Below are 23729 nucleotides of genomic sequence, written 5' to 3'. Positions count from 1 at the left end.
TAACTTTTTAAACAAACGGGCTCTGTTAAACTGGCCTTCTTTTCCCCCCCTCAACCAATCACTCCATTTAGCCGGAACACAAACATTCACATTACTCCGGCCTGTCGCCCGGACAACGGTGCTGAGGAGGACGGGCTGTTGTGATTGGACAGTGGACTGTGGTGGCCACGCACCATTAGGATCATAAAAACAGTGACATCTGTTTGGAGGGAAACTCTTACAGGTCTGAGTCAGAGGAGGAAGGAACACAAGGGTGGTCCGTTGATGATCTTTTAGGTCATCTTTTAGGCCAGTGATTCTCAAACATTTTCCCCATTGCCCCCCCAAATTGATACAATCTAGGCATTTAGCAGACACTCTTAATCCAGAGGGATTTACAGTAAGCAAGAACAAAAACACATTGGTAATACATCATATACATAAAACAATAGTCATCATGAATCATACGTAAGATAAGAACCTAACAGTGGAATATCTATGAAACTACAGTATGCGTATATACTATAGAGTGCTATGTCTACATAAAATGCTATCTAAAGTACATAAATTGAGCCTTAATTTGCATATTATGCCTGTAAGGTCGTCAAGGCTAGGGCAAGTGCTACGGTATAAGTGCTGTAGCACTTGAAATGATTTGGTGCCATACAGGGACCCCTATACCAGAAGTTAGATTAGATTAAGCACAGAATTCTAGTACTGTCTATACTGTAGTGTAGGCAAGGAGAGAGCAACATTGTTGTACAGTACATTCTCTTATTGGATTAACTGGTGAAAGTACAGTCAAATGAACCCCTTTCAGACTAGTCTGGTGTCCGTATTTTGTCTGTATTATGTCACTGCTTAAAAACTTTCTCGAAAACAGCTGGTCACAGAGCATCACATCATGACATTTAACCAGTCACATTGACTGGTGCTTTTAGACGTCATACAGTGAGTGCACTGTGGAATACTTTTAATTACACTGTGCATCAAAATACGCATTTAATGTCATCACGAGGACATTTCCGCATTTGTGGCGGCAAGCTAAATGCACAGAATATGTATGGTATTCTTTTGCAGAACAATGGGATTTAGCTTCATAGTCGGATTTTTTTTAAAGGTAAACCACACCAATGCAACTCATTGAGTTGCAAGGAGTTACATTGGTGTGATTGACCTTAAAAAACGTTTTGTCCCGACCCGACCCTTTGGTGTGGTTTGGGCTTTAGACAGACAACCAGACAGACAACCATGGTGAATGACGGCATCATTGATTCTCAGTTGGGAACCAAAGCTAAACAGTAATAATTCATTCAGATGAATGCTGAATCTACTTAATGCAGTGGAATAGAGATTTGAACCACCACCCATGAGCGTATATAAATGAGAAATGAGGCTATTATCTTGGCCAACCAAGGAAGTAATAGTTTTGTGATGTACTGGTGTCTGAATGAAATTTCCGATTGGTGGATTGGTGGTAGCGTGTAGAGACGTTATCCATCCCTATCGAAGTCGCAGCTGGGGGGACAGGGGGTCCATCCCTCTGGTCATTCGTGTTTTTTATCACCGGTGGGGACATGTTTTAGCACATGTTTTATCGCCGCTTCTGGTCAGACTCAATTAACTACACTAGACCTGTACGTGCCCGTCGCAGTCGGCCACCGGCCTACTTGGGAACGATGCAACTTGGGAACCTAATGATATACGTTGTCACAGCACCCGTTTTAACTGTCAGCCGGTGTCCCACATGGAGATCTGTGTATGTGCCTGTGTGTGAAGACTGCAAACTGAAAAGTGTACTTGGCAATCAATTCGGCCCACTGGCAGAGCCTGATTGGTTGAGCCTCAATTGGCTGAGGCAGCACCCTGACCTAAGCTGAAAAGACTATCAGCGGAAGTTGCGGGATTTTAGCGGAAGTGAAATCGTTGATGCTTTACAAATCAGTTTACATTCTCTGCGAATGAAACAAGTGTTGTGATTGGTCGGGAAAATATCGTATCCGGGGGAAATACATTTGACGGCTGTTCCGGAGGATACAAGTAACCGCCAATAGCTTCTCTGCCTTAGGTTGTGACCAGGCTTTTCTTTTCTCAGATAAGTAAGCCTGGGACCGAGGCTACTGAGGCAGAGGCTGGAAATTGCACAGGCGAAAGGAGTTGGCCTCATTAGGCCCACTGGCAGAGCCTGACCAGAGCCTTTTGTGGTGGTTCTGGAGAACCGTGGGTCCGACCGACTCGATACCGGGCACTGCACTCCCTGTGGGGGTGTGGAATGCTTATGTCGAATGTGTAGTCGGTGGGTCAAACGGTTCTCGAGTTACGTGCATTACAACCGTACACACACGTACGCAGAGACGTGGCACATTTATAGTAGGATGCATTTCCTTTTTGGAAATGTACAGTAGACCTGCATGCCTATAGTCTGATATGTGGATAATGTATGTACTATTGTACTGTAGCCTATGTTAGCCACATTAACCCTGGAATCCCTATTTTTGGGCAAATTTGCTAAATATGTGAAAAGCTTTCAATTTTTATGTATTTATTCAACAATAGCAGATCTACAAGCTCACATTTAGCAATCCCCCCCCCCCCCCCCCCCCCCACCTGCAGAATACTATTATGTTCACTTTTTTGGAGTGATTCTTATGTTGTTGATGATATTGTTGTTGTTGTGTACTTTTAAACTTTTATATATCTTGCATATTCTTTACCTGCTGCAACATTATTTTATTTGCCCATTAAATTTTTTTTTTTTGTTGGTTGGTTGTTGGTTGTTCGATACCTTGTGCTGCCCTGGAATAATAGGCCTACTATTGATAAGTGATTAAGAAAAAAACTACTGTATGTATTTTGAAAGAGGAGATGCTGACGTGCGTGCGTTTGTTGTGTCTCTGTGTTTGTGCAGATAGTGGAAGCGGCCAAGCCCTCCTCGCAGGCTGACGACATGTACCTGGATGACGCAGGCTCGGGAGGTTTCTACCCTGAAGATGATGATGATTTTAACTCGGGGTCTGGGTCAGGTAAGACCATGCACGGACGCACATGCATGCACGCACGCATGCAGGTACACGCAGCACCCGAGACGGCTCATCCCATGATTGACTATATCCTCTGTTCTGGGACTCATCCAGGCGAGACATGAATCCATACATAGAGTGCCTTAATAGAGCCTCACTGACACACACATATACCAGCAGCACACATGCGTAACACAAGAAAAGTGGTAGGCGGGGTTGCCTAGCCAGGGCTGTGTATAAAGTTGTGGGTTGTGGACATCATTGAGGGCATGAGGAAGCTGGGGTGAAATACACTGAGGACCCTAGCAGGAGCACTCATCCAATGTCACTTCGACTACGCATGCACCTCATGTTACCATCATAGCACCGCAAAGGCCAAAACAAGGCTCCAAACATCCCAAAACACACAGGTCAGGCGACTGTGGCTCAAGAGGTAGAGCAGGTCGTCCAATGATCCATGGGTCGGCGGTTCGAATCCTGGCTCCTAGTCCATATCTATAGTCGAAGTGTCCTTGGGCAAGACACTGAACCCCACATTGCTCCCGATGTGCTGGTTGGTACCTTGCATGGCTTCCGCCGCAATCGGTGTGTGAATGGGTGAATGTAATGCGTTGGATAAAGGCGCTATATAAATGCACCATTTACCATTTACCCTTACACCTACAACTAATTTAACCCATGCTCATTTTACTAGGGTTGATTGATTGGTTGATTGGCCAGTCATAAAAATGTGTGAATCCTCCTTACTCTGCTTCAAAACCGCTCTTAAAGAGCACTTAACTTAACTTGGCTGCAAGATTCGATTTTAGCTACATAATATATTGCAAGTTTTTCAGAAAACTCTTAGGATGTAGGTCAGTGGTTCTCAACAAATAGCAAATCGACAAGCTCGTACAGAGCTTGTACAACTGCTATTTTTGAAAATGTTAAGGATTTCAGATTTCAGGATTTCAGGTTTCAGGCAAATCTGCCGGTCTATTCTATTTTGACCTTGATGTTGATTGTTGTTAACACGACCATTGACCTTTTCCCCTCAAAGGTTAATCACCCGTTCAGGGCAATATCTGCCTGTCCGTTCTCATCTTGCTAACAAACACAAACACACACACAAACACACACACACACACACACACACACACACACACACACACACACACACACACACACACACACACACACACACACACACACACACACACACACACACACACACACACACACACACACACAGACAGGACCAAGTACAATACCCTGCCATGCATTGCTGCAGGCAAGTACATAGGATTGTGCTTCAGGAGACTGGATCAGTGAGGAGAGATGTCTTAAGGGCCTTGCAAATGGGGAGCGATAAAACGTTGCTGTGTGACAACGCAACAAATTAATTAATTTGCTCGCTACATGCACACGCCCGCGACTCACCAGACCTGGATTCTGTTTAGCTTTTTCTTCACGCTTGCGTTGTCGCGCCCCTCTTCAACAGACCTGGATTCTGTTTAGCTTTTTCTTCACGCTTGCGTTGTTGCGCCCCTCTTCAACAGACCTGGAGGAGACCTGTGTTGATCCAGGCTCTCTTCAACAGACCTGGAGGAGACCTGTGTTGATCCAGGTCCTCTTCAACAGACCTGGAGGAGACCTGTGTTGTGCTCCTCGCTTCACGTTGCAAGGTCCTTTAGATTTAGTCTAGCGGGGACACAGACGCGTTCTCTCTCTCTCTCTCTCTCTCTCAAAATTGAGTTGCTTCTCTCTGAGCGGCAAGACAGTCTCTAGAACGGCACTGAAAGGTTACGGTAGGAGATAAAAATCTCACTGGATGAAGTGAATCATGTGAATGAGAAAGTGATGCTGAGGCGGCCCAATGAACGGCCGGCAGCAACTGCACTGAGTTTCCTGACTGAACTTGCTCTGCACATGTCTGTGACAGGCTCATGATCATAATCATTTGGTATCACATTCTTTCTTTCAAACTGTGTCTCGTCTTGACAATGTCAGAATGCTGTGATGTAGTATTGACCTTGTGACTCCTCCCCAGGTAAAGGAGTGGACATGGAGGTCATAATGCTGTGATGTAGTGTTGACCTTGTGACTCCTCCCCAGGTAAAGGAGTGGACATGGAGGTGGAAGAAGCGGTGACGGTCAGCGTATTGTACATTGAGCCCAAAGCAGCAGAGCCCACCCAGGACAGCACCAAAGACTTCACGCCTAAGGTGGAAACGGCCACCATCAGAGACACAGCCAGGGACGACTCGCCCAGGAAACCGCTCAGAACAGAGGTGACTGTCTGAGGACGCGCCATAAGATAGAAAGAAGTGCATGTAAATACGTTCATGTAATGCCGCTGCAGATTTATTGGAGGTTCTTCAGCTTTTAATGTTTTATATTAAATTCAGTTGGTTAGAGATCGGGCTATATACTGTCTATCAGTGTCTGTGTTGCGCAACGACAAACCGGAAGTCGTTGGTCCATCAGCATAATGGTTCCCCAGTCCCCACTCATTGACTCCGTTAGCCGAAATCTTCCCACCCATTTATCTCTGAATAAAATCCCAGATATCGATTCTAATCAAACAAGCTTTAGTGACTGCCGATCGCATGATATTCATGCCCCGGAGTGTTTTCGTCCCTTGGCAAAAGGCTCATAAGGCTCAAATGAATGGATTAATTCCCAATGATTGTGTCACTTAATGTGTTAATAGCATGTGGGGGACAGACACGCATCACCATTTCAACGGACAGAAATGAATTCGCATGTAGCGAATATACAAGCTGTAAACTAGCAGAGGTAGAGCAACAGCCAGACGACTAAACATACTGTACATATCTGCATTAGTGCTGATTCCTTTCCCATCCACAGCTGCTTAAATTTCAAAACATGCACCTGTCCATACAGTCGTGTCACACATGCTGACACGTGAGTGACGGCTGTCATCACTCATAACCTCGGACTCGCCCAATCATTGCTTTTAGTTCCGTGCTTATATAGCTTCACACTCTAGCTTCAACGCTTTTAGCTCTGAACGGGGCGTAATAAATGTCCTCTGACTGAGACCCTGGACTGGCGAAGCAGTGATTACTCTGCCGGTGCCAGGGTTATACGGCTATATTCCCTGCTAACATTCTGTAATATTACGAGATTATGCAACATAAAGCGATCCGTGACTCTGCTCGGGGGAGATGACCCAGCACATTATCAAATCCCCTCTCTAATACCAAGAGGCCTGAGGTTTGTGCTCAGGATAAAGATCAAGTGCTAATGTCATCGCACATTACGAGTGGATTATGTCCTCGGTCTGTCATAATCTCCGTATTCTGGAGCCATCACAGATCAGCCTACACTGGACTCCTTACTGGACCGGACTGCTGGTGTGCTACATCTGTTTAGGATTTGTAGTCAACATCTCCACCCCCGTTAAGCCAAGCCAGAAGACACTTAGCTCCTTCCAAGATTTATTTTTTCTTCTTTGCCTCTGTTCCTACTTCCTTGGCCTAAAAAAAAATATAGTTTGGTTTCATTTGGATTCTTTCCCTTCACTCATCTCTTTGCCAAACCATAAAATGGCTCAGATCCTTTGCTTTCTTTCTTTACCCCTGCATTGATTGGCTTGGGTCTCTGGCAGGGCTCCATGTCATCCCTCTACCTCCCCTGCTAGCCTCATGGACACTTGTCTGGAATAGATCCATTTAGTTCTCATCCAATGACTGGCTGTAGGCCCCAGTTTAGGTCCCTAGATGTGTTTCTTACTAACTAGACCATCCAGCTGAGCCAGTGGAAATTGGACAGGTGCCATTTAGAATTATGAATTCTATTAATATTAGTTACTGCTGAATTAATGCTGTATTCCTCTACCCAGCTTCTTTGAACAGGTAGTGTGACTGTGATTGCAATGTGAAAATGTAAACTCTCTCATTCTGCTTCCTCCACACACTATTTACACATCTATCTCTCATTCTCACCTTCCTCTCCCTCGACTTGACTCCTCTGCCCCCCCCCCCCCCCCCCCCCTCCCCTCCCAGGCACCGGTAGCAGCTACAGAGGAAGTGCGTAGGAACCAGATGACCAGTACCACCAGTGCCCCCGGCTCGCCCAAGGAGCCCATCGAAGTCCGCTCTGAAAACCTCTTCCAGAGAACAGAAGTTTTAGCTGGTATGTACCTACTGCAACTATGGCCCCTCCATACCGGAGGTTCTGAAACATCTTCATGTCAAGGACCCTCAAATTGACATGTATTCGGTTGCGGACCCCCACGGAAAAATATACAGGATTTGTGTCGTTAAAATGTTTAAAGAATATTCCAAATTTGTGATTTGTTTGTCGTCAGTGCAATTGACGGGTTTGCAAGTTTGACATATTGTAGCAGTGTCATTAGCACAGGTGGTTTAAAAGGAGGTATAGGCAGGTAGCTGACAATTCCCAAGTTCACTAAGGTTGTGTCGCATTAATAACCCCTAACAGCCATCCTGGCACAGGTTTAATTCATACTATAACAAAATACATACATAAATGGATGCACCTGTGACGTATCCTCAGTGATGTATCCCAAGGTCATCGGGGTTTCGGGTCTCGCAACATCATACCCCTCACTCAGGTGACCCAGCCGGGAGTGATCAAGTCCCGACTTACGTCCCAGTAGCTACCCTCGATAAGTCCCATTAGGGAAAAACCAGGGCCACACAATCCGTTCCTCCTGAACTACTCTGCCGGGACTGGGAGGTACCATTCTGGCACATGGAAGGACTAGGCTCTGTGTCCAAATGTACTTGACTCTACCTTTCCCCAAAGGACTGAAGAGATGGGCCTATTGAAAAGAGACAGCCCAACCACACAAGAAATATGGCTTTTATTGCCTTCGTTTTCCAACCCAGTCTAGTCCTGGCCAGTGTGTATGTGCAAATAAAGGGGAAGAAGGAAGTGATATTTATTTGCTGGTTAGATACGGCTGCAGGCGCTAATGCATTAGTGAAATTCGTACATTGTCGGCAGAATATTGCTGACACACCCACAACAGGAGCGCCAAACCCACAGCGATGTCTTAGGCTCTTCATTTCATTTAGCACCTGCATAGAAGTGGAAGAAAACACAGTGGTGGGTAGTTATCGGCCCGACATGCAGAACTGTCTATTTATTCTGTCTATCTCAGCAAAGGTGAAGTTCTGCTTTGGGTTTTGGAGTTGGTACAATCGAAACAATTGCAAATCAATTGAGCCTCTTTGTATTGCAGATGAGGTTGTTTAATTATTTCACATATTTGGTTACATGTTACAGTAGTTTTACTTTTACTGCCAGAGGCATTGTGTGTGTGTGTGTGTGTGTGTGTGTGTGTGTGTGTGTGTGTGTGTGTGTGTGTGTGTGTGTGTGTGTGTGTGTGTGTGTGTGTGTGTGTGTGTGTGTGTGTGTGTGTGTGTGTGTGTGTGTGTGTGTGTGTGTGTGTGTGTGTGTGTGTGTGTGTGTGTGTGTGTGTGTGTGTGTGTGTTTTGGGTCTGACAGGCTAAATCTCATCAAATGGTGGTCCGTGGCTCAAATGCTGAATAAATAATGGACCCAAATTCCCATGTCTCACTTTACAGTGTGTCGGTATATCTCTAGCTGTGAACAGATTCCGTGTTAGAAGCTTAGTCCGTGAGTCCTACCTTCTCCACTAATTAGTTTGAATTAATCCGACAGGCGTCTGTGGAACCTGCTAGGGTTCACGGTGCTGTGGGTGTTCCTCACTTTTGTTCAAAAGCAAGAAATGATCATTCTCCAAATTGCTGCATTCTCCCTCACACGTCGCACACTTTGTTATGATACCCATCTGGCGTTTGCTATCTGCATAAACGGGGACAAATCAGGACACAGCACTAGATCATTGTACTGTAGATGGGAACTCATCCCAAAGCTCTCTCTTTCTCTCTCCCCCTCCCATCTACATGCTTTGATTTAACCTTTTGTTTATTGCTGTTGGATTGAGAAAAATTGACAAGCCTTAACTGGATTTGCATAAGGGCTTGGGAACCAGTTTTTTGTTTTATTTTAAGTTTTTATTGAAGCTCTCTCAAAAATAAGGTCTGATAGATTCACTAACTTTTTGTCAGTTGTTTTGAATTATGGCAGCTTTAGTCTCTGCACTGCCAAGACTGTGTCGCTTACATGGAATGCAAGAGGATTATGCAATGTAAATCTTATGGATCATGAGACCCTGAGTGTAGAAACGTACCTCATTCACATCCCTCCCCATCTACTTATTTGTCCATTTGGTTAGATTTGTACACTTTTCATGAGTTACAAATGGATAAATGAACACTGATTTTACTGTGTACTGGTCCATGACAAAATAACCCCTATTATGTCCGTATTCTGGACATGTCGTAAGAAGCGAACATTTGGTGAAAATAGGCAGATGTTCAATCTTGCAAAGTGTCGCAACACGGTGCATTGTGAGCTACTGTAGTAGATCGCTGCATTGGGAGCGAGTAGATCGTCCAATTTTGTCGTAGAAATGTGTTGTAGAGGGTGAAAAGGAGGGGGCCTAGTATAGTATAGGGTTTATGTGGTTGAATTTCCATAGATCATTTGTCCTTTCGGAAATTTGTTTTGTGCCAAGCAGTCATCAGGATACAAAAAAACTTTACCTAACAGGAGTTAGACACACTCATGGATAAACTCAAGGTTTTGACAAAGACAACGTGTCAAAACACGTTGTCTTCTTCTTCTTCCAATAAAAAAGAGCATTAAATCATTTTAACAGTGTATTCTTGAGATTGGCTGTCATCCCATGATATGGGATCCATTTTGCAATCTTGATTTCTCTTTTGGCAAACGCCCTTGTCCTGAAAATAGCTGTTTTTTTATGGGCACACTAATATGATATAAACTCATGGATACCCATTACCTTTGTTTTGTGTCTAGTCTAGTTTGAAGGTATTTTGAATAGTGAGGTTAGCCTAACTTAACTCGATTATTGGATGTCAATGGGAATAAGATGACCTTCTGTAGCTCCAAACTGATCATTTAGAATGTTATTGTCGTTCCGTCTACACTACAGTAGCATTATGTAGTCAATGCTGGCTGCTGGTACCTGGAGGTTAGCATTGGACCGATGCCAGGTTCTGTACCTATGGGGCCACTCAACCTAAAGTGGGGCAGAGGGCAGGTTGTTGTGCAATGAGAGACTCTAAACAGATCAGTAAGCCATGGAGCACCTCTCATAACAGGCCTAATTTGGAGGAAATTGATGTAAGCCCATGTAGAGAATTAGGCAGGAGAAAACAGAGATGCCTTTGGGGGGCCATTATGAGCAAGCCAGATTTTATAATATGAGCTGGCTGGATTTCATTTAGGGGTTCCCTCGATGTTACTTTGCTGTTGGTTTATTATACGCCATGTCCTCTGCAGACATTATAACCTCTCTCTCTCTCTCTCTCTCTCTCTCTCTCTCTCCCTTCTCTCTCTCTTTCTAAACCTCTTCACCTTCATCCTGCCCTCCTCCTCAGCTGTGATCGCGGGCGGAGTGATTGGCTTCCTGTTTGCCATCTTCCTCATCCTCCTCCTGGTGTACCGCATGAGGAAGAAGGACGAGGGCAGCTACGACCTGGGAGAGAGGAAACCCAACGGAGCGGCCTATCAGAAGGCCCCGACCAAGGAGTTTTATGCATAGAAGCCCCGCCCCCCTCTCGCCGCCCACCAGATTGACAAATCAAAAAGTGATACGTCGAATGACAGTCCACGACAACGACAAACCCTGTTCAGATACGACAAAGAAAAAAACAACAAATGTCACACAAGTTATAAAGTTGATTGAGGAAAAATAACATAAAGGAAAGCTTTTGCATAGAGTATTGTAATTAAGACCTTTTCTTTCTCCTTTTTTATGAAAGCCAAGCATTGCTTATTTTATGGCAAATCTGTGTATTTAAACATTTTGTGTATTATTTGAAACGGCTGAAAAACAAAAAACAAACAGGATCTGTAATGTTGAAGAAACCGGTCATATCTGTCTTCTGTCAAAGGAGCGTTTCTTAGTCGCTGACTACCTTTTAACTGTAGCAGTATGTTATTTGTAAAGAAAAAATTTAAAAGTGGAAATAATTGAATATAATTATTCTGTATCAATCCTACTTTCTTTTTTCTTCTTTTTTTTTGTCCTAGCATGTCTGATGTTGATCTCTAAAGGTGTATTTCATTAATTTATCTTTTTCTCTGATGTTTAAAAAAAATGCCTTTGTAGTTTTGATGAAGCTCTTTTGTCTTCACATTAATGCTGATAACGTTCAATGTAAATGTCCTCCCTTCAGGTTGCAATGTTTATTTTATTTCTTCTTTTGTTTTGTTGCTCTCACACCAGTTTTTAGTGAAAGGTGAGCATTCTCACGTCGTTCATGTTTGTTTGTTCTCTTTTCAGTGTACCTCATGGTCATAAAACAGCATTTCTTTACGGCAGCATATTATGCATATACCCAGGAATCGGTCTTAAAAAGCTAAGCTGTGTCAGGGCTCGAAAGAAAATCGCAAAAGACTTCGGCTTTGGCTCTGTGTCTTGCAGCCATTTTTTTGTTGTTTTTCTATTTAATTGCATTCGATGTTGTATTGCACATCCACACTGCATTGCTTCCCCGCCGGTACCATGCAGCTCTGGGTGTATAGCGTTTGTGAGGTTAACTTGTTTTTGGCCCATAGCTTAGTTTTCTCTGACTGCCTCTGCACACCCTTCTACCACCAAGCTGCATTCTGCCCCATCTTTCTCCCTCTCTTCCCCCTCTCATTTTTTTTGTAATCAGATTGGAGCCCGGCCCGTTGAGAGTTGTCGGCCCCCTCCCCTTTTTCGCACTCAGCCATGTGGAGCCACCCAAGCCGTCGGCTTGCGAGCAAAGCCATCCAGCCCCTAGAGACTGGTGTTATTGTCTGAGTTCCTGTGCTGATGCTTTTGGCCAAGAAACCCTTTCATTGGAGGCCAGCTGAGCACATACCTCTGTGGCACGCCACGCCGCGATGCTCGACTGGCGACGTGTTTAATAGATAAACAATAAGGCTGTCGCCAGGCTGTCCCTGTCAATTAGTGGTAGCCGTTGAAAATGGTCACTCTCGGGAGACATTTTTTGCGGGTCTGCTGAGGGGTTTTCGGTTGAACATGTTTGTGGTCGGCACATTTCATTCAAAGGAGCGTCAGGCCAGTATGTGATACTTGGCCCTGCAGCTTTGCAGGTGACCCGTTGCTACGCCCCGCCGTGTCTTTAAGAAGAAGCCCGGCGATAGCACACATGTCGATGGCCAGGTGTTCACAGGAGACATGGGGTTGGCTTGGCACGTGCCATTCTGCATCCCAGATAGAAACAAACGAACAGAGGGGCACGGAATGGCCAGCAGACGAAAGCTTTGATGTCACATTAGGACCTGCCGTCTGTTGTTGGTCACCACCCTCTTGTTTTAACGTACGTTGATTCTACGTGACCTTGCTAAGAATAGAAACGCGTAAATATCGGCAGGTTGTGAAGTTGCCTTTTTTTTTGTTCAAATGTACAGTAATGTAAAGTAGGTATAGATGCTATCGTCATCTAAACTCGTAACACGACCCTCACAAGGCCATTCTCTTCCACGCCAACTTCTTCTTCTCCTCTTCACCCTCTGCTCGCAACCCACTCCTCTCTCTCTCTCTCTCTCTCTCTCTCATCCCCATATCCTGTCATTGTATGAACTAAGTACTGAACTACAGGAGCAAAAACCCAAAGACTTACAATATTTCCATTCCCACCATCGCCTCATTCTGTACTGTACTGTATATTCTTACAGTAGCCACCACCTCCATCGCCTCATACAGTCCCCACCCCATACGACCCACCCCAGCTACATATTTGCTCTTATGGGTTCATTCTTTCCTTGATCTCTTTTTCCTGAATATCATCTTCTTTTTTTTTCTTTCTCTTTTTTTTTTTCTTTTTATGTCTATTAGAGACATGGCCATTGAGTCCAATTGCTTATTAGTATATGAAAAGATATATTATATATATAAAAATGTATATTCACAAATGTTTTAAACCTTCAAAGTGCCTACCATTTGGAGATGTACTCACTAGGCGAGTGTGAGACGGGTGCGTACACGAGGAGGGGTGGAAAACGACTTGACTGGCATTCTGTAAGCACGGATGACTGTAATGGTAACTTTTTTTTAGTCTTACAAAAGCTGACAGTATTGTACCTATAAGTTGAAACAACACTACTGAATAAACATTGTGGCCTAATATCCATCTCCTCGTCTCCTCTTGTTGTGCATCACTCATTTAATTATGAACATTATTGTCTATTAATATCACGATTTACTACACTACTGTTTGGATTAAGTGTGTGTGTGTGTGTGTGTGTGTGTGTGCGTGTGTGCGTGTGTGTGTGTGTGTGTGCCTACTATATTGCACATGTTTCCGTCCAATACTGTAAACTATTATGTTCTGGTTGACCCATGGTTGAGGATTGACATAGGGGATTATCAGTGTAGTAGAGATTAGAAATCTTCATGTACTTATGGGTCCCATCATATCATTTTAGCGTGCTAATCTGACCCAGTTACAGGAGGAGATTAGCACAGCAACGATGGGGATTAATTTGGTGCAGGATTTGAGGGTCGCTATAAACCTCAAGTTGCACGCCTCAGCGTGGTGGCAATGAGAAAGTGGCAGTGAGGACACAACCATCTACGAATCCCCCTAGAAGAGCCTAGAAGAGGGCAGAATGCTCAGTACGAATCCCCCTAGAAGAGGGCAGAATGCTCAGTACGAATCCCCCTAGAAGAGGGCAGAATGCTCAGTACGAATCCCCCTAGAAGAGGGCAGAATGCTCAGTACGAATCCCCCTAGAAGAGGGCAGAATGCTCAGTATGAATCCCCCTAGGGCAGAATGCTCAGTACGAATCCCCCTAGGGCAGAATGCTCAGTACGAATCCCCCTAGAAGAGGGCAGAATGCTCAGTACGAATCCCCCTAGGGCAGAATGCGCAGTACGAATCCCCCTAGGGCAGAATGCTCAGTACGAATCCCCCTAGGAGAGGGCAGAATGCTCAGTACGAATCCCCCTAGAAGAGGGCAGAATGCTCAGTACGAATCCCCCTAGGAGAGGGCAGAATGCTCAGTACGAATCCCCCTAGAAGAGGGCAGAATGCTCAGTACGAATCCCCCTAGAAGAGGGCAGAATGCTCAGTACGAATCCCCCTAGGAGAGGGCAGAATGCTCAGTACGAATCCCCCTAGAAGAGGGCAGAATGCTCAGTACGAATCCCCCTAGAAGAGGGCAGAATGCTCAGTACGAATCCCCCTAGAAGAGCCTAGAAGAGGGCAGAATGCTCAGTACGAATCCCCCTAGAAGAGGGCAGAATGCTCAGTACGAATCCCCCTAGAAGAGGGCAGAATGCTCAGTACGAATCCCCCTAGAAGAGGGCAGAATGCTCAGTACGAATCCCCCTAGAAGAGGGCAGAATGCTCAGTATGAATCCCCCTAGAAGAGGGCAGAATGCTCAGTACGAATCCCCTTAGAAGAGGGCAGAATGCTCAGTACGAATCCCCCTAGAAGTGGGCAGAATGCTCAGTACGAATCCCCCTAGAAGAGGGCAGAATGCTCAGTACGAATCCCCCTAGAAGAGGGCAGAATGCTCAGTACGAATCCCCCTAGGAGAGGGCAGAATGCTCAGTATGAATCCCCCTAGAAGAGGGCAGAATGCTCAGTACGAATCCCCCTAGAAGAGGGCAGAATGCTCAGTACGAATCCCCCTAGGAGAGGGCAGAATGCTCAGTATGAATCCCCCTAGAAGAGGGCAGAATGCTCAGTATGAATCCCCCTAGAAGAGGGCAGAATGCTCAGTACGAATCCCCCTAGAAGAGGGCAGAATGCTCAGTACGAATCCCCCTAGGAGAGGGCAGAATGCTCAGTATGAATCCCCCTAGAAGAGGGCAGAATGCTCAGTATGAATCCCCCTAGAAGAGGGCAGAATGCTCAGTACGAATCCCCCTAGGAGAGGGCAGAATGCTCAGTATGAATCCCCCTAGAAGAGGGCAGAATGCTCAGTACGAATCCCCCTAGAAGAGGGCAGAATGCTCAGTACGAATCCCCCTAGAAGAGGGCAGAATGCTCAGTACGAATCCCCCTAGAAGAGGGCAGAATGCTCAGTATGAATCCCCCTAGAAGAGGGCAGAATGCTCAGTACGAATCCCCCTAGAAGAGGGCAGAATGCTCAGTACGAATCCCCGTGGAGAGGGCAGAATGCTCAGTACGAATCCCCCTAGAAGAGGGCAGAATGCTCAGTACGAATCCCCCTAGGGCAGAATGCTCAGTACAAATCCCCCTAGAAGAGGGCAGAATGCGCAGTACGAATCCCCCTAGAAGAGGGCAGAATTCTCAGTACGAATCCCCCTAGAAGAGGGCAGAATGCTCAGTACGAATCCCCCTAGAAGAGGGCAGAATGCTCAGTACGAATCCCCCTAGAAGAGGGCAGAATGCTCAGTACGAATCCCCCTAGAAGAGGGCAGAATGCTCAGTACGAATACCCCTAGAAGAGGGCAGAATGCGCAGTACGAATCCCCCTAGAAGAGGGCAGAATGCTCAGTACGAATCCCCCTAGGAGAGGGCAGAATGCTCAGTACGAATCCCCCTAGAAGAGGGCAGAATGCTCAGTACGAATCCCCCTAGGAGAGGGCAGAATGCTCAGTACGAATCCCCCTAGAAGAGGGCAGAATGCGCAGTACGAATCCCCCTAGGAGAGGGCAGAATGCTCAGTATGAATCCCCCTAGGAGAGGGCAGAATGCTCAGTACGAATCCCCCTAGAAGAGGGCAGAATGCTCAGTACGAATCCCCCTAAAAGAGGGCAGAATGCTCAGTTGGTTAGAAGCACATGGCATGTCAATGCATTTTGGTCTTCCACAAACTCATGAAAACCACACAAAAGCGTTGTGTTCATGGGTTAACCTATCCCCTATCTCCTTCGAACCAATGATAATTATGTCGGACCAAAGTATGCTCCCCGTGTTCATGTAAATAAGAAAATGTAACCTTCACCCTTTTCCGTACTTTTTTTCCGTACTTTTACTTCATCTGTGATATTAGTATCGCTGCAGGGCTATAATGATGATTTCCTGTTCTTGGCTATATAGAAGTATATATTTGTATTTTCTACTGTACGTCTCTTAAATGTTTTGATGCATTGAAAATGGTGGACCCTATTGTAAACAAGTGTAATGCTTTATGAGTTTATACAGTTTTTGTATGGAGTTGTGCTTGAAATGTAGGCCTACTGTAATTCTGTGAACTGTTAATAAATACTTAAATCAATCAATCACAGCTAAATAAATACATATATAACCGATCTACAAGCCCAACGCAATATGTGACACGTTGTGATCTTGTAATAAGATGATTACAATGGTTAAAGTGATTCTGCTGGCAGACCCCCTGTCCCTCCCCAAGGACCGCTGCAGTCCCGGACCCCACTTTGGAAATCACTGCTTTAACCCATTCTGACCTGAGATCAGATTCACACGAGGTTTCCGCTGGACACACACTGGTCTGATCAACCCATTCTGACCTGAGATCAGATTCTAGAAATGTCAGTCGTTCTTCGATTAAAAAAAAATAGCAGACCTACAAGCTCGTATCGCGCCACTCGGTGGCGCGATACGAGCTTGTAGATCTGCTATTTTTCAATAGCTAAAGCATAACATGATGCCAACACCAAAATGGGTGCTCGTTCAGAATGGGTTAAACCATTATGGTTGAAACATGGACATCATCTAAACATATATTGAATTAATATAATATACCGTCATTGGCATATTCGAATTCGAAATGGCACATACAATAGACTGTCTGGAAAAAGAAATAGGTTAGGCTTTTTCTATAGAGCTCTTCTATGATTAAAGCGCCAAACGGAAAGATAAGGATCGAGGGACTTGGAAGCAAAAGGAATGCCCATAGCAGATGTACCCATCATAGCCTAGGGATGGATGCAGTGGAATTAGGAGACCTAATTGGCGGAGACCAATATTGGAAAATGGTCACAGGAAAAATGGAGAGACTGAATGAAGGACTAGTTGCACTGGAAAGTGTATTTGGATGGCTGGTGCAAGGAGAAGTCACCACGCTAAATATCATAACTAAAGTTGTGGACATTGAAGTGATGCACATCATGGAGAGGACCAGGCACTGTCAGATCAGTTACGCAACTTTTGGAATCCACATGAAATAAATGCATTCTGAGAAGGAAGACATGGCAGTGTATCCCAAGCCGTGCATATCCACGGATATCCAAAGCCGTGCATATCCACGCATGCCTATTCCCACTATAGGCTGAGGAAGAAATGCACAGTTTTCAAATCAGCCTCATGGTGGCGCTACGACAGGCCAAGTTGCGTCTCTCACACACACACACACACACACACACACACACACACACACACACACACACACACACACAAACAAACAAACATGTTTAAATTACTCCTAAACATTTTGCCAAACAGCACACTCTCTTATCCTCCTGGACCTGTGCCAGAAGGGCACTTTTTCCTAGTTCATTTCTGCATCTCTTAGGGCCCATTTAACCATATAATGCATTTGGATGGCAAAAATGGCAGATCTGCAAGTTCAGTGTCTTGAATGAGATGTGCTGTGAGTTTGCATATATCTGCTATTTTCCAGCATAGGACCGTTGCACAGTGAAGTATACAACCCTAAAGAAAAAGGCCTAGCCGGCCTACTTCCTCTCGCGGAGGGAGGGAGTGAGCGAGCTGAGGGACTCTACGTCTACCTGAAGGCGGATGCGGATCACACAATGAGGAAAGGAAAGGTACTATGTTTACCCAGGGTAACTGGACTAAGGAAAGGAAAGGTACTATGTTTACCCAGGGTATTGAGGGTAACTGGACTTAAGCATCAGATACTTGTTTACAGCCAGGCCCTGCTTATTTCATAGAACATTTCATGGTAGTGGTTCAATGCCTTGTCCAAGGGCACTTCAGGACCAAAGAACTCCCGACAGTTGCAGTATTAGCGCCGTTTTAAAAAATGTCATAAAATTAGTCTATTTGACTGTATGTGAAACAACTTGAGACGAAGACTATGGGGAAGCAGAAGAACGTTGATATTCAGCGCGCCAAGAGGTGGGTTTAATGTTTATTTAGGTAGCAAGGCTAATGGCTATTACATTAACATTTGAAGTAGCTGGCAAGCCTGGCATAGTCTTCGTTTTTTTTATTTGATTCCACGTCTTCACTCGACCGTCCGTCCGTCGTTGACGCCACCGTTGTGCCAGGTGGGGTCTGTCTAGCCCTGGACGGTCTGGACCAGGGCTAGCGGCTAGGGTCTGTCTAGCCCTGGACCAGGGCTAGGGTTAGCCCTCCAAGCAGAACCCAAATGCTACTGAAGTTTCTGACATTTGTTCGACCCAGTGCATTGGGTCCTGTTCCACGTCGTCCATGCCACCTGATTAAAACATTTACTGGCTCATGTTTACATGTTAAAACGCCTCCCCGCGCTCTTTGACGATATTCTTCAGTATGAGGCTTTCTGAATATGTAAAGTATAAGTACACATACATACCTTTGCGAATATCTCCTGTGGCGCGGAAGCCGTTAAGTATTTTTAATATATGTTTGCCCGATTTGGAAGCTTGGATTCTTCTTTTCCTTCCTTGTTTATTGACACCTCATTGTACCGCCTATCTGGCTAGCTAGTGGCGCTATAGCTATGACACAGCAGATCAGAGGCAGGGACGTAGCCTCACAAGCCAACCGCACACCGGGAGGCGGTACAATAAACGGTAAACAAACAAGAAGAAATAAAGCGACCAAATCGGTCAAACAAAGATTAAAAATACTTAACGGCTTCCGCGCCACAGGAGATATTCGCAGCTGGATGTATAGCTACTTAAAGTTACCGATTTCAGAATAACTCAAGGAAAATAATGGCGTCACATGCCGCGGGTCCTATTTTAGAGAGAATCTCCACATCCGCATTTAGGAATTTCCATACGAAAATACAGTAGTGAGCAGGGACCCAACGTAAAACTCAACAAAATATCAAAAAAGTTTTACGTAGGGTCCCGAAAGGGGCTAGGCTAGGGTCTGTCGTGGCTCTGGACCAGGGCTAGGGTCTGTCGTGGCTCTGGACCAGGGCTAGGGTCTGTCTAGCTCAGCCTCTGGACCAGGGCTAGGGTCTGTCTAGCTCTGGACCAGGGCTAGGGTCTGTCGTGGCTCTGGACCTTACTCTAAGCTCTGGACTGGCTAATTCTGCAGAATTAGCATTTAGGGCTATGGGCCAGCCAGAGCTATAGGTCTGTCGAGTAGGCTAATAGCCATGTATAGCCACTTAGGCCTACTGGAGAAGGTACACTTGTTGTCGTTTATGAATGTATTGATAGCCTAAAGTATTTTATTACAAATAATTAGGATAAATGATAATGTTAAAAACTCTGTTCGGTGTGGGCCGGGCCGGGGGACAGAGGCCATAGAGGGGGAGCCTATACTGCCTATTATGTGAATGCATGATAACCTGTCACCTGGGGGCGGGTCATCACTCATGGGGTTATGATGACAAAGCTGTCAGTTGTTCTTTGATGTTATTTTATCTGAATGTACCTCTTTGTACTCTTTGTATAGAATAATATAAGGTCAGTGAGTCCCAATGCTCCATCCATGTCATATCTGTGCAGCAGCACTTTATACAGAGAGAGAGAGAGCATACTGTCAGTGTGGTTCTAACCAAACCACACTGACAGTATGGGGTGCCAGAGGGCCTGGCTGGCAGGCTGGCTGGCACCCTCAATTGCAAATTCTGCCCCATCAGTTTCAGTTTCATGTACTTGTTTTACTATATAAAATGATGTGTGCCCCTCCTTGCCATTTTCAACTGCACCCTCAGTAATTTCATCCTATCAAATATTATTTTAAGGGGATCCCTGCTGGCACTAAATCTTTTCAGATGGGGGTGGTAAATATAAATATATGGCGGTCCTTGACATGAAAATGTTCGCCAACCAGTCGTGCACTAGGAGAGGAAACCTTCTGAGGGGTGGCAAAGGCAGAGCACCAATAGGAAGAAAGGCCCCCTCTCTCTCTATCCCATTCTGACCGGGCACCCATTTTGGTGTTGGCATCATGTTATGCTTTAGCTATTGAAAAATAGCAGATCTACAAGCTCATATCGCGCCACCGAGTGGCGCGATACGAGCTTGTAGGTCTGCTATTTTTTGAAAAATCGAAGAACGACTGACATTTTTAGAATCTGATCTCAGGTCAGAATGGGTTAATCAGACCCAGTGTTTGTCCGGCGGAAACCTCGTATGAATCTGATCTCAGGTCAGAATGTTCTATTGTACATCTTTGTGTAACAAACACACATTACCCAATGCCTCTCTATTTCGCTCTGTGTCAACTTGCGTTGCATAAGTTTAAGTTTGTGCACGAAATTCAACTGTGTGTGTGCGTGTGCGTATGCGAGTGTGTGTGTCACAGTGTGTATGTGTGTGTGTGTGTGTGTGTGTGTGTGTGTGTCAAAGTGCAGCGAGGATTTATACACCTCAGAATGCACGGCACTGTGTTTGTGTTTGCCTAGGGGTTAAGCTAAGGGGTCAACCCATATTTACGTTAGGGGTAGAAGCGTAGAGCATAAATTCATGGTTCTTCTCCAACAGAAGATGGATGTTGTTGTTGTTGTTTTTAGCCCATTAAGGTTAACAACAGTTTTGTTAAATACCTATGTGCTATATCAGTGGTTCTCAATTAAACGTTTTAATTTCAAGGACCCCCAAAATTATATATTTTTGCCTGAGGAGCCCCATTTCAAAATATGTTGTTCCAGGGAAGATTTTAGTTAAAAAGGTTCGCTTTATAAAAAATGCATTTACACAGATTTTCCCGAGTTAAAAACTAAATAGCAGATCTACAAGCTTGTAGCGTGGTGTGAAGTGACGCACTATGACCTTGTATATCTGCTATTTTAACTAAGTATAAAATAATGCTGTCTTCCAGTTCCTGCCTCTCCCTCTAAATACAACTGCCATGGCTGAAACAGTGCTAATTCAATAACAGCCGGACACTGACTTAACAACATGGACTGTTACTCGGGGCCAAACCATGCAGAAACATCAAGGAATCGGCAGCCAAGTTAAACAAGCTGTCAGGCCTCATAAGGGCTCGTGGCTGACAGCTATAAGCCTGGGTCCGGCTAGTCACTAGCCGGACACGTACGGTAGCACCTCACACCCAACCAGACACACAGCGCTGCATAGGACTTCAAATCCGCTACATGATTCTTTCAAGCATGTGCCGCAATTATGATGAATATACAGTGTATATATAATTATATATATATATATATATATAGAGAGAGAGAGAGAGAGAGAGGACCTCAGTGGAAATAAGTCGGACTTTCCTGTGAAATCCTTGGAATCGCTGATTATAATGTTGTATGTATATATATATATATATATATATATATAGCAGATCTACAAGCTTAGTTACAACTGGATATTTTCACTATTATGAGCTCATTTTGTGGCCATAAAACGACTACATTTGATTAGATTTTTCATCATGAACAAAGGCTGTGTGTGTATGAATGAAGCATCAACTATAAATTATGAACAGTTTTGATCTAAATTATTTTAGTACTGTTTATTGGTCACACTGGTGTGTAAAAGATGTGAATATTTCTCAAATGGTGTAACGGTTCGGGACATGGAGGAAGGGTTTGGCTCTGCAATGCATGCCTGTGATTGGACAGAGGTGTGGCAGGCTTAGCAAGGCGTTAAGAGCACCTGTGTGTGTGTGTGTGTGTGTGTGTGTGTGTGTGTGTGTGTGTGTGTGTGTGTGTGTGTGTGTGAGCTGCTCCCTCAAGAAGGCATGGTGGATTAGTCACAGGTCTTCATACCTTCTTTTGAGATTTGTTTTGGAATAACAACCGTGGATTTATATTAACCTTCACCCCACACACAACATCCACCTTAATCACCTGAACAAATCAAGCCTAATAAGAGTTTTTGACACTTGGCTGCATGGCCAAGTCAGGGTGAAAGTTAACTGAAGATCGTCCTGCATGCCAACCACCAAGCCCCGGTGAGAGCTGCACCATTCTCTGTTCCAGTGGTTTAAAACAAATACTCAATGTTGGTGTAAAATGTACTTAAAGTACCAAAATTACTCATTATGCAGAATGTCCCATATCACAAGTTCAGAATGTATAAAAATCTTTAGAAAATTATTTATTATTGTTATTCAAAGGGCTGAAGTGGGTAATGTAGTAGTAAGTAGTAAGTAAAAGTACTGACATTTTGAAATACTCCAAAAAAGTCAAAGTACCTCAAAATTATACTAGTACAGTACTTAAGTAAATGTACTGTACTTAGTTACTTTACACCACTGCTCTGTTCTCCATATAGCTTCCAGCCTTTCTCATCAGCCACAAAACACACTCAAATGTTCGGGTGCTTTGAAATGCAGGTAAAATAACAACAAATAATAAGAGCCTGTAACAATACTGCTGATACTAATTCTACCTACTTTAGAGAACTGTCCAGTTATGGGAGACAATGGTGCTATACAGTTGGAGGGACAGTGGAGATTACCAATCGTCACCTTCTTAAAATAATGGCTTGCCGCCTAAGTAATCTATTTGATAAATTATAAGTCAGCTCTTAATGACATCTCTGGTAAGTCCTAATTCCTAAGAGTGTGATTTAGGCCATTTCTTTTTGGACAGACAGTGTTATTTTTATGTCAATAATCATAATATTTTTATAAACGTTTTGGGTGAAAAGAAATGATTAAGAAATAGCATATGCTGTAGTTTGTTTTGTATCAGTGTTTTCTGTTTTCTGAAAAACGAAATGCCATTATTTTAAGGTTGGGCAGTATAATGTGTAAGTAATCATTATTTCCATGTTTCCACAGTGCCCTGGCCTGCTGTCACTCTGGCAACGAGAACCGCAGTGTGAGACGACAGTCTTTCAGATCCTACCAAGGTAAGCCTCTCTGGAAAGGAGAATAGTTCATTTCTGAGTGCCCTTTTATTGGATTAAAGTTTTAATAACATGGCAAGTAGGAAATGACAGAGGGATAATGAATTTATGCTCCGTTGTACAACGATGTCGTGCAGGGAAAATAGCTATTCGACAAGCTCACAACGTGTCGCATTATGTGTCGTGTTGTGAACTTGTCGATCAGTTATTTTCAGCCTGAGACACGGGCCGTACAATAAATTCATGGTTCTTCTCCAACAGAAGATGGATGTTGTTGTTGTTGTTTTTAGCCCATTAAGGTTAACAACAGTTTTGTTAAATACCTATGTGCTATATCAGTGGTTCTCAATTAAACGTTTTAATTTCAAGGACCCCCAAAATTATATATTTTTGCCTGAGGAGCCCCATTTCAAAATATGTTGTTCCAGGGAAGATTTTAGTTAAAAAGGTTCGCTTTATAAAAAATGCATTTACACAGATTTTCCCGAGTTAAAAACTAAATAGCAGATCTACAAGCTTGTAGCGTGGTGTGAAGTGACGCACTATGACCTTGTATATCTGCTATTTTAACTAAGTATAAAATAATGCTGTCTTCCAGTTCCTGCCTCTCCCTCTAAATACAACTGCCATGGCTGAAACAGTGCTAATTCAATAACAGCCGGACACTGACTTAACAACATGGACTGTTACTCGGGGCCAAACCATGCAGAAACATCAAGGAATCGGCAGCCAAGTTAAACAAGCTGTCAGGCCTCATAAGGGCTCGTGGCT

At 44.3% G+C, this 23729-nt stretch overlaps 1 protein-coding gene across 1 annotated transcript in view; it reads left to right on the top strand.

Moving 5' to 3' along the window:
• Window positions 1-13211, top strand: part of sdc2 (syndecan 2) — a 69621-nt gene extending 56410 nt beyond the window's left edge. Inside the window, exons 2-5 of the mRNA XM_083774923.1 lie at window positions 2888-3002; window positions 5094-5269; window positions 7010-7139; window positions 10466-13211. Of these exons, the coding sequence (XP_083631049.1) occupies window positions 2888-3002; window positions 5094-5269; window positions 7010-7139; window positions 10466-10629 (585 nt within the window). The 3' untranslated portion in view covers window positions 10630-13211. The remainder of the gene's footprint in view (window positions 1-2887; window positions 3003-5093; window positions 5270-7009; window positions 7140-10465) is intronic.
• The last annotated feature ends 10518 nt before the right edge of the window (window positions 13212-23729 follow it).

The sequence above is a fragment of the Protomyctophum parallelum genome (genome assembly GCF_964188405.1).
Source record: "Protomyctophum parallelum genome assembly, chromosome: 1".
Classification (NCBI taxonomy): Eukaryota; Metazoa; Chordata; class Actinopteri; order Myctophiformes; family Myctophidae; genus Protomyctophum; species Protomyctophum parallelum.
This window is presented reverse-complemented; position numbering and strand designations above follow the sequence as displayed.